Source organism: Pecten maximus, chromosome 18 (assembly GCF_902652985.1).
Source record: "Pecten maximus chromosome 18, xPecMax1.1, whole genome shotgun sequence".
NCBI classification, from domain to species: Eukaryota; Metazoa; Mollusca; class Bivalvia; order Pectinida; family Pectinidae; genus Pecten; species Pecten maximus.
The window spans coordinates 16475340-16488111 of NC_047032.1; the positions used below are offsets into that span (position 1 = coordinate 16475340).

General features: G+C 33.5%; 1 protein-coding gene and 1 long non-coding RNA gene across 2 annotated transcripts in view; both read right to left on the reverse strand.

Moving 5' to 3' along the window:
- Positions 1 to 4383: 4383 nt before the first annotated feature.
- On the reverse strand, positions 4384 to 7889 carry LOC117316753. Its single transcript, XR_004529995.1, has 2 exons — positions 5930 to 7889; positions 4384 to 5792 (listed from the first exon to the last, which is right to left on the reverse strand). It is a non-coding gene; the product is annotated as an uncharacterized LOC117316753 (long non-coding RNA).
- Positions 7890 to 7939: 50 nt separating this feature from the next.
- Positions 7940 to 12772, reverse strand: part of LOC117316646 (solute carrier organic anion transporter family member 4A1-like) — a 46336-nt gene continuing 41503 nt past the window's right edge. Inside the window, exon 13 of the mRNA XM_033871331.1 lies at positions 7940 to 12736. Coding sequence (XP_033727222.1) covers positions 12384 to 12736 — 353 coding nt within the window. The 3' untranslated portion in view covers positions 7940 to 12383. The remainder of the gene's footprint in view (positions 12737 to 12772) is intronic.

Below are 12772 nucleotides of genomic sequence, written 5' to 3' on the forward strand. Positions count from 1 at the left end.
TATTTACCTGGACAGACCAGTATGATACTGGTAGGGATGAGAGAAATATGTGTACACTCCCCTTTCACCTAGACAATTGGAATTTGATTCCACAATCAGACATGAACAAATATTGGGTCATTTGCCCGACCATGTGGGATTTTTTCCAGATACTATGGTATCCTCCCACACAAAACCCCTCCTGCACTTCCTCCCAGGCAAACAAGAGTGATTAACAAACAATGTATTAAGTTGATATAATTATTTTGTAATTGGTCGATGTAAAATAAAGTTTACATTTATAATGATATGCTGGTTTAAGTGGTGCATGAAAATGTGCTTAGTATTTAATTCCATCGTAAATTTTCTGTATATATAGCATGAAATTTGCCAAGAATATTAACAATAGGTCATATACTATAGCATCTTGTTCATAAGAATTGTCCCATTTTCATGAAGTTTATTAAGATTTCGTAAACTTATTTATATGTTAATTTAATTTTTTTCTAATTTTTTGAAAACATATTTCACTTAAGATTTAGTCCAGGATAGCTAATTGCTTTAGGGGGTAAAGCAATAGCTATCCTGGATCATCGATAGCAAGGTTGAAATTTTTATGAAAACTGTGTTGTGTCAAATTAATATTAATGAGGATACACCTTAGGTAATTGACTTGTGTAATCCTTGTGACTAGACCTTCTATTGGTGCCACATTTGTTGACCTGCTGATCTTGACTTGTATAGTAAGTGGGGTTTTCATTTTACTGTATTCACATGTCTAAGGCAGCGATGTGCAAATTTAACACTGGCCAACTTGTTCTGACCAGAAAATATTTACCCTGTGAAATTAAACAACTATACATTTATATTATTTACCAAAGGCGGCATGGCCTAGCTACTGAAAACATTATGTATAGTATTTCACGAAACACACATATTTAAATTTCTTAGTTTATTTATAAATAAAGACTGTCTTCCATATTTCGTTAATCATTTAAACATTTTTCATATTTTCCTTATGTATATAAATATGAATTATGATATATTACATGTTGACAGAGAATACAGTGTGTATATACAGTAGTTTATTTTTATATAATTTATATATTTGTGTATGACTTTAACAATGCCATGTTTATGAATTTATGCCGTATTTACCTGCACGTAAGCCTGACCCATAAATAAGCCCCATTCAACTATTTTGAAAAAGTCACAAACTTTGAAATTTGTGTAGAAAAAGTAAAGGAGGTTCACAAATTAATATGCCCTCCCCAAAATTAAATACTAAACTTTTTCACTATGGGCAGTGATTTATTTGGGGTTTAATATGGTACTTTACTATGGGACTTACAAGAAATATCCATGGCAACATATTTGTTGAACTTTCTTTTAGTCCTTCTGATGAGATTTTGATAAGAAATATGGAACATCAATTATTTATTAGTCAAACCTCATTATATTAATGTCAGTGGGATCATGAAAAAAATTTAAGATACATGTATTGAGTATATTTTATATCCTTTTTTTCACTGTCGGAGCTGATTTTTTCATTTCATATCAACATATTTTTTGATAAACAATTGGATTGGACATCAGGCTTAAGCCTATGTCAAAGTTCTCTCCATAACTGGAGATGGAGCTGATTTTTTACCTCGAATTCAGTAGGATCAGCCGATCTTTGAGTTTTCAGAGTTTTATATACAAAAGTTAAACTGTATTTAAGTTTGTCTTGTCTTGTATCGAAGCCTTTTGTCTTCCTGAGATGCAGTGCAATATATGTGTATAAAGATTTTCTTTTCCAACGTGCAACTCTTTACTGTACTCGGCATAATATTTTTGGAAATGTGAGCGTGATGAAAACACCAACCTAGGTAGTTTATGAATAAGAAACTATAACAAGTATGTATATTTATATTTGATAAATGAAATCTTTGATTTTTAACATTATTTTCATATTTATTTAAAAAAAGAATACTTAACAATGCTCAAGGAATTCAAATTTTGAAAGCTGGTTTTTAAATTTGTCAGATTTATATTCAAAGTAATGAATTCTTAGAAATTTTAAAAATAGAATTGACAGAAACCTTTTTGCATGGTTACAGCAACACATTTCTATAACCTCTGGTAGATCACAAATAGGAAATTATTTTGTGGTTTTGTTTTAGCTATACCTTGCCTTGTAATAAAGCCACCATTGTCTATTGCAGTTCAATGAAGATGCTAATAAATTAAGCATGTAGATCATTGTCCTGCAATATGCCCACCCTTTTCTTTAAGTTGGAAGTTTATAAGCAGTGTCTTCCTAGGCTTGATACAGGATAAATATCATGGTATAAAATTATGAGAAAATGTTTTTGAATTTTTTTTTCTTCTTAATTCATGAATGCATTCCAGTGGAAAATTATAAGAAATTTGATGAAAATTGGGGTCAGTATGGTATGACAATGTACAATCTGATTAAAATCTACTGTTACATGGTTTCTTACACTACGTACATGTAACATGCCTCTCTGGCATTGTATTCCAACTTTTCATAATGTTATCTGCTTTTGTGAGCAGTTATTGATTGTAATGTCATTAGCTTGGGTGAGAAAATTACATTGTTTTCTCAAACATTCATGATGTTACTATCTCTAACATATGACGTACCAATCCGTGCCTGCTCACAAGAGCAGATAACTCTGCATTATGAAAAGACAGAATATAGTACTAATCAAAGGTTGCCATGTAACAGCCGATTTTTATCCGGGTGAAAACTAATTATTTGTTGATTGTTATTGTTGAGGGTCGTTATGTAATAAACTGTTGAATATATTGACATAACTGGCTTTCATTTTTGTTTCCCTGATACGCCTGTCCAAAGCCATTACTATGATTGGTTTTATTGAGCACAATTCTTGTCTTCACTGAATATTTCTGGACAGGCTTTTAACTCCACCATTGAACACTAGAAAAGCCTACGTCATGGTGTCTTTTGACGGGGCTTAAAATGTCCAAAGACCATCTGTTGTCTGTTAAAACTACTGAATGGACGATGATACAGAACATTGGCTGTATATAATTGGTCTTAACAAAATCCTGAAAATCATTACCACTGCATGTGCTGAATGGATGATATCATAAAGATAAGACCTTTTGTAAATAGAGCAGTTTTGGTTCTTAACAAAACATGGACCAATGTAACATATAGATGCATAGCTCTTTGAGGATCTCTCATTATGACATTACATACATATTTTACCTTTGCCATCATATTTATTGGAGTATTGAATAAGTACAGAATTTGATCATGGTCCCAGCAAACCTTGGATTGGCAGTAAGCCTGTTCATTTTGATAGTTTGACAATTAAGTGATGGCTTGATAGTGGAACAACCAGATTATATGGTGGCTGGATAGTGGGACAACCAGCTTAGTGGTGACTGGATAGTGACACAACCAGATAAGTGGTGACAGGATAATGCCACAACCAGATTAGTGGTGACTGGATAGTGACACAACCAGCTTAGTGGTGACTGGATTATAAGTGCCACAACCAGCTTAGTGGTGACTGGATAATGCCACAACCAGATTAGTGGTGACTTGATAGTGACACAACCAGATTAGTGGTGACTGGATAGTGACACAACCAGCTTAGTGGTGACTGGATAATGCCACAATCAGATTAGTGGTGGCTGGATAATGCCACAACCAGATAAGTGGTGACAGGATAATGCCACAACCAGATTAGTGGTGACTGGATAGTGACACAACCAGATTAGTGGTGGCTGGATAATGCCACAATCAGATTAGTGGTGGCTGGATAATGCCACCACCAGATAAGTGGTGACAGGATAATGCCACAACCAGATTAGTGGTGACTGGATAGTGACACAACCAGATTAGTGGTGACTGGATTATAAGTGCCACAACCAGCTTAGTGGTGACTGGATAATGCCACAACCAGATTAGTGGGGACTTGATAGTGACACAACCAGATTAGTGGTGACTGGATTATAAGTGCCACAACCAGCTGAGTGGTGACTGGATAATGCCACAACCAGATTAGTGGTGACTGGATAGTGCCACAACCAGCTTAGTAGTGACTGGATAATGCCACAACCAGATTAGTGGTGACTGGATAGTGACACAACCAGATTAGTGGTGACTTGTAAGTGACACAACCAGATTAGTGGTGACAGGATCATGCCACAACCAGATTAGTGGTGACTGGATAGTGACACAACCAGATTAGTGGTGGCTGGATAGTGGGACAAACAGATTAGTGGTGACTTGTTAGTGACCCAACCAGCTTAGTGGTGACTGGATTAATGAAACTTGAATACAATGTACATGTATCTTAAACACTTGTACACATGTGAAGATAATTTAAAATCTGTTCAAAATGAATCGCTGAACACTTGGAATTCTTCGAAAATCTATCTTTTATTCAAAATATACATAAAATCTGATATAATAATAGCACCATATAATACTGGTTTGTGATATGTAAGCACAACTTGAGCACATTGATGGTCAAAGTTATATAAACTACAGATAAATTAACATATATATCTTACAATAAGCCCAGGGGTCACATGTAATGTATAACCCAAGTGAGACATCAGCCCATTACCAGACAGTAAAAACAGCATATGTTGGCATTTTCCACTAGTAATTCAATGGATAATGGTAGTCATCAGCTTATAAGAAGATTAAAAAAAAAATTAGAATAGGTCAGCACATATCTCAAATAGACATGCTTTGTTACAATTTTATGTCAAAACTATACTATAGAAATGTGTCATATTCATCTTTCAAAAACGTTCTAAGGTGGTTTTCTAATCTAAATGAAATTATGCGTAATTATGTATTTTGTGAAACTTTTGAATGAATAGTAACAAAAAGAAGATATCAACCAATTATAGATTTATAGAACAAATTTTGAAGCTTATAATTACTCTTTACAATGTCCTTAGAAAAATTTCAATTAGATTGCATATTTTACATTTCTAAAGATTTTCAATGTCAACCAAATAAACTGATTCAATAACTAGATTAACTTATTCAATAACCAAATTAACTAAAATTTAGAATTTACTTTAATTTGATTAAATGGAGCGATAATTGATGCAAGTGTGGTCGGGTGGTACAGCAGTAGCCCGTGTCTTTCACCTTCGTGATTCGGACATGTAAAGATATGAGGTCACCTGTAGGACCACCATCAGGGCCTAAACGTATGACTAGGATAAGTTGGTATACATGTAGCTTGTTTTCCAATTGTGTAAAATAAATAAAGTATATACAACAGATGTAAGTTATTATAAACAGTCATTCCGGGGCGAGTTAATTGCACTGGAAAACCCAAATGATTTACAGGTTAATACAAAATAAGCCAATGGCCCTACATGTATATTTCTGGTAGAGTTCATGCCATGTGTTATTTTGAATATATTTACAAAACAGAACATTTGTATGTAATCACAAGGTCCTGAATTATAATATATACCAGGTTTATCTTTACACAAACAGTATACAACACTTGTACGCATTGTTACATATACTGCTTATGTAAAGATTAAATTTGTATATGTATATATTTATGTATCCAAACTGATGAATCTTATTAAAGGGTCCTGAATAATCTATTAATCCAGTGATAGGAGATATAAAATACTACCCCTGTTAAAAGTACACCTCTTAAGACAGCCTCCACTTTATGATCACCCCTGATAACAGACCATATCTAGGCCTAACTACCTCTATTTAAAAACTACTATGTTCTAGAGATCATTTTTCAACAGAAATAACCTCTACAAAAATGTTATGTGAACACCTCTATAATGATACCATGCCCTGTAATGTGAAAACCTTTATAAAGAGACCAACTCCTGTATATGAATACCTTTATAAAGAGACCAACTCCTGTATATGAACACCTCTATAAAAAGACCAACTCCTGTATATGAATACCTTGATAAAGAGACCAACTCCTGTACATGAACACCTCTATAAAGATACCATCCCTGTTATTTGAAAACCTCCATAAAGAAACCGCTCCTATTATGTAAATACCTCTTTAAAGAGACCATATCCATTATGTGAACTCCTAAATGTGACCACCTCCATTATATGAACTCTTCTATAAAGAGACAACCTCCATTTTGTGAGCATCTCTATAAAGTGACCACCTCCATTTTGTGAGAACCTCTTTAAAGAGACCACCTCCATTTTGTGAACCTTCATAAAGAAACTGCTCCTGTTATATAAATACCTCTTTAACGAGACCACCTCCATTTTGTGAGCACCTCTATAAAGAGACCACCTCCTGTTTGTTGAAAACCTCTATAAAGATACCATCCCTATTATTTGAAATGTCAATAAAGAGAAAAACTCCTGCTGTGTAAATACCTCTATAAAGAGACCACCTCCATTATATGAACTCTTCTATAAAGAGACCACCTCCATTTTGTGAGCACCTCTATAAAGAGACCACTTCCATTTTGTGAGCACCTCTATAAAGAGATCAACCCTCTTCTGTGAAAACCTCTATAAAGAGAAAGTTCCTGTTTTGCAAATACCTCTTTAAAAAGACCACCTCCATTATGTGAATACCTCTTTAAAGAGACAAGCCTTGTTATGTGAACACATCTATAAAAATACCACCCCTGTAAAATGAAGACCTCTATTAAAAAAAACATCTTTGTTAAGAGAATTGTTCTGTCACTATATATTCAAGTTCTGCTAAAATGACAGTAATGTTCATGTTACTCTTGTAATCGATCATCTGTTCTAAATGATCTGTTTGTCGACTGTTCAGAGTTTGTCTCTACATTCAGGGTTGAGTATTTCAAGATATAGCACCACATACCATGTCGGTACAAAGTAACTTTGCTATTACTAGTTACAAAATCACAAAAACAAACATTTAACTTGTTACAAAACCACACAAATATGAATATTTAACTTGTTACAAAACCACAAACACAAACACTTAACTTGTTACAAAATCACATAAACACAAACACTAACTTGTTACAAAACCACAAACACTTAACTTGTAACAAAATCACCAACACGTCACTTGTTACAAAATCACATAAACACAAACACTTAACTTGTTACAAAACCACATAAACACAAACACTTAACTTGTTACAAAACCACAAACATTTAACTTGTTACAAAACCACAAACATTTAACTTGTTACAAAACCACAAACATTTAACTTGTTACAAAACCACAAACATAAAACATTTTACTTGTTACAAAATCACACAATTACTAAGATTTTATAAAATTGTAAACAAATACATTCCACTTTTACATAAACATTAAAAGATCTTATAAAACAGAATCTTAGACTTTGTTAATTACAAATCCTTATGCCATCAATACAAAATTACACAAAATTACAAATATATAATTACACCTTCAGTACAAAATTAAACAAAAATCCAAATATTTAAATTACACCAGTACAGAATCACACAAAAAATACAAATATTTAAATTACACCATCAGTACAAAATTACACAAAAATACAAATATTTAAATCACATCAGTACAAAATTTCACAAAATTACAAAAAATACAAAATTACACAAAATTACAAATATATAATTACACCTTCAGTACAAAATTAAACAAAAATACAAATAGTTAAATTACACCAGTACAGAATCACACAAAATTACAAATATTTGAATTACACCATCAGTACAAAATTACACAAAAATACAAATATTTAAATCACATCAGTACAAAATTTCACAAAATTACAAAAAATACAAAATTACACAAAAAACACAAATATTTAAAACACAGCATCAGTATAGAATTACACAAAATTCAGAATCACACAAAAATACAAATATTTAAATCACAACATCAGTACAAAATTACACAAAAATACATAATTACATAAAAATACATAATTACATAAAAATACAAATATTTAAATCACAACATCAAAACAAAATTACACAAAAATACAAAATTACACAAAATACAAAATTACACAAAAATACAAATATCTAAATTGTACCATGAATACAAAATTACACAAGAATACAGACATTTTGATAAACTTGGTTGAAATGGAGACATTAACAATGACCTATTGCACAAGCATTTAAGCACTTTATGTTTAAACATATATTATTTCAATTAGAATACAAAAACAGTCAATTAACATACACAGAAAAATACATTATGTATATATAAATAAACTAAATCATTATGCTGCAATATTGCCCGACCACATGGGCTTTTCCCCGGGTACTCCAGTTTCGTCCCACAGTAAGACCTCTCACTCTTCCATCAAGACCAAACAATAGTGATTGATATAAGTTGCTATAACTTGTTTTGAAATTGTTGTAAAATAAACAAAGTTTATATTTTTAAGTCTTACATGTATATTTAGAATCAAAGGAAGCAGTGGGCTTATTGCAGTACAATGGGAAATATTTTTACTTATAACCAGGCATGGGCTTATTGTCAGACAAATATGGTAACCAGGCATGGGCTTATTGTCAGACAAATATGGTCAGTTGGCATGGCCTTATTGTCAGACAAATATGGTAAGTTGACAGGCTTATTGTCAGACAAATATTGTAAGTTGGCATGGCCTTATAGTCAGACAAATATGGTAAGTTGGCATGGCCTCATTGTCAGACAAATACGGTAAGTTGGCATCTCGTTATCTCGAATATAAATAGGTATTCTTACATAGATATAATAAAATTCACCAACAGTCGTATACAATGACACCTGTCTTTACTGACACTATATCTGACCGAATGATGTCGGTATAGACAGGTTGGTTGACACTCTCTTATCTGACCTACAGAGACAAGTTGGTGTACACTGTATTGTTCTGAACTCAAGATTTAGTTCCTTTTGATGTCGGTATAGACAGGTTTTTGACACTGTAATTTCGGACTTTAAGATTCAGTCTCTTTTGATGATGTTATAGATAGGTTTTTTGATACTGTATTTTCCAACATAAAGATTCAGTTTCTTTCTATGTCGGTATAGACAGGTTTTTGACATTATATTTTCCTACCTAAATATTCAGTTTCTTTGGATGTTGGTATAGACAGGTTTTTGATGCTGTTTTTTTTTCAACCTAAAGACTCGGTTTCTTTAAGGTTTTTTAATACTGTAGTAAAGATTCAGTCTCTGTTGATGTCGGTATAGACAGGTTTCATTGTACAATAATATTTTTTTTTAATGTGCCATGAGGTGATCCATGCATTCTTTAACTGCGACAACAGTTAGTAATAAAATTACATTTGACTCAATGGAATGTATTGTCTCCATTTGTATGACAAACACTTGTTTAAAAATGGTGAAAGATATAAAATTCATTTAATAATTTAATGCCTTGATGATCTATAAAAACATAATGATGACTATTGAAAAATCAAAAATCTTTACCGTATTTGACCTAATAAGTGCACTGTGGGCTTACAAAACACAAAAGGGATGTGCTTAATAAAACCATGTACAGGAAAAAGTGTCAGGGTAGAAATGTTATAGTTTTTTTCGTTTTTTTTTCTATTTCCATTTACCTTTACGAAATGAAATCTATCTTGAAAATTTGGTTACAAGACTAAAAATTATATAAGCAGATCAGTGAAGTAAGGAATATTTTATATAGGTTTTAACAAACACACTCATCCTCTTTCCCTGAAAGGTGGGTGTGCACTTATTAGGTCAAATACGGTTTACAAAACATCCATACAACATGAAGGAACAGGTAAAAACATTTTAATTTTACAACAGTGAAATTGTTTTGGCCAAAAAACATCTATTCATGAATATGCTATATTTAGCCCAGCAAGTGCACCATTAACACTGCAATACTGTACACAACAAATATATCATAAATGTAACAGGGACATGTAACAACCAAACCAGGACTCGAACCTGGCACCTCCGAACTCTAGACCGATACTTTATTTGAGCTACCTGACCACTGGTGCTCAGCCTAGTCCAGTTCGGGTACATTCCTCCCTCTTTCAACAAAGTCTTCAGCCCTGAAGACAAACATGACACCCTCTATCTCCTTCTTGGGTATTTTAGTTGGGCCCCAGATGTAACAGGAGAGGAAAATGCAAGGACCAGATCAGGACTCAAACCGGAGACCTCCGAACTCTAGATGGACCCTCTAACCACTTGAGCTACCTGGCCACTAGCGCTCAGCCCAGCCCAGTTCCGTCCTTCAACAAAGTATTTGACGCCAAAGACAAACACGACACCCTATACCACCTTTTGGGTATTTATTTGGGCCCCAAATGTAATAGGAGAGAAAAAATGCGACAACCAGACTGGAACTCGAACCTAGGACTTCTGAACTCTAGGCAGATGCTCTAACCATTTGAGCTAACTAGCTGCAGGTGTTCAGTCGAGTCAAGTTGTGTAACATTCATAATCATATGCAAATTAGAAAATCACTGATTCCATCTTTCTGACCTTACACAGATCAATCTTAATTTAATTAACTATGTACACTATCTGTGCATAAATAACTCCATATAAATAACAAAAACAAATAAAAATATTTGTTCAAGTAGCATACAATAATTTACCAGAAATGGACCTTGTAATATTTTGTTATTTTTCTGGTAAATATAAAATACAGTCAAAACTGCTTGATTTGTTACCTTGAATAAGCAGCCACCTCCGTAGGGGGCCAGTCTGTGGTCCATCTGATGGAAGACACTATATAATGAACCTTAAATAAACGGTCACCTGTCTAACACGGCCAGTGGTCACGGAAATCTGGCCCTAGTCGTTATCTCATCCCGTATTATATAAGTGACCATTGTGTCCGGATGTAAACAGCCGAGATGATCACATGAACAGATTTTTTATTGGTCGTCACGTAATTTGTTTTGTTTACAAAAATCTTCACCCTCGGACCCTTCACACTTCTCGTGTCGAGGATTAAGCGTTATCATGCAAACCGTGTGGAACATGATGAACCCAATTTTAATAGCCAATTTCTGTCTGTCCCATGGGTGACTACTTAAGACAGGTTTGACTGTATTTAATATTCTCCTTTGAGATATATCATTCATATTACACAAGAAATGGCAGAACATGGCAGTTCATTCTGTCACACACCTAACAAATAAATTATATTCAATGGAAATGCAATTATTTTTTATTCAATTTTAATATCGAAAATGATGAAAATGAAAAATGATAACTTGTCTCTGGGATATTTCATGTACACATAAGTTAATATTGATCCCATATTCTGATAAGATATTGTGCTTGACAACAAGAGATAATGGTGGCCATTTTGAATACAATACAGGTATACTCAACAGGAGTGATTAATATAAGCTGATATACTTGTTTTGTAATTGTAAAAAACTAAAGTTTAGAAACCACCATTCTGATTGGTCAACACCAAAAGTGACTTCTCATATTTCAGTGTGAAGGTATAAAAGTTTTATCAAATCGATAAATTTCTGATTTTTCTTTGATAGTGTCATTGCTACGGGATGGAGTAATGAAAAATACCCTGCCCTGGCCTCAAACTAGCATAGACCTCTTGCTCTCTGAGCAGACATGTATAGGCAGCAACTGTGCTAAAGGGAAATCCCTGCTAGCTTGAGCTAGTAAGGTGACCTACTCTCCACTTTACAATAGAAATGAAATTCTGGAATCATAGCTGTCCATTGAAGAGATGGTGGATATAATGATGGTGCCATATGTCACACCAGAATGGCATTGGTACACAGGCACTAATCCCAGATGTGATGATATTATTCATAAGTACATTAAATATGTCTGATCCACATGTACCTTCATAGCTAATAACACAGGCCACTTGGTTCAGTTGAAGTACTGTGTATAAATAATACAGTACTATCATTATGATATACATATTGTCAAGCATCCCTGTTCACTACACGTATACCAAAATTCAAAATGTTAATATTATCAAGTAATACCATTCACTACTTGTACTCCATGTTCTTATTTGCCTCTGATGAGTAAAATTCAAAATGTTGATATTATCAAGTAATACCATTCACTACATGTACTCCATGTTCCGAGTCTCTGATGAGTAAAATTCAAAATGTTAATATTGTCAAGTAACACCATGTAAATAGGCTTAGTTCAACTACACAATTAAGAGATGATTGAATGTTTTTCTTTCTATCAGAAGAAACCATATTCCTCATAAATAGAAATAGACATAAAAAGTATTAAAAAATTACAATTGTAAAAGTGAAAATATCATATAGAGATTTAAAAACGTTAATTTAAATTAGTCTAACAAATTAATTAAATTAATAAATAAAATTTCAAGTCAACAAACCCATATCCTGTGTTGCTAATACTGTATCCCCTTCAATGACATCATCACTGTCTATAAACATGATATCATTATTATTAGGTAATTCATCCTGTAGAGATGATGTCATTGTATCTATACTTTGGGTTGTCTCCCTTTGACGGTGCCCATGTTGAATAGTCTCTTTTGGTAAATCTTTGGATGATAGAGAAGGTGTCACCACTTTCTTTGTCTTCGGAGTCAGCACTGCCCTCTAGTGGTGAACCCCTGTAGAGGACTAGGGCCAGGAGAAAAAATAAAGTGGAGAAAAACTTTCCGACGAGTCCAACCGATAGCAGATTATTGCTCATATTCTTATTGTCGTAGAAAAAGCAGGATCCATCCTGCCCACAATCCCTCTGCCAAAGCACACAGGACATGTCTATCAACTTCCCGAACAAAATCGGCCCAGGGATGGAACCTATGATGAAACATGAATCAAATATTTAGGACTTAT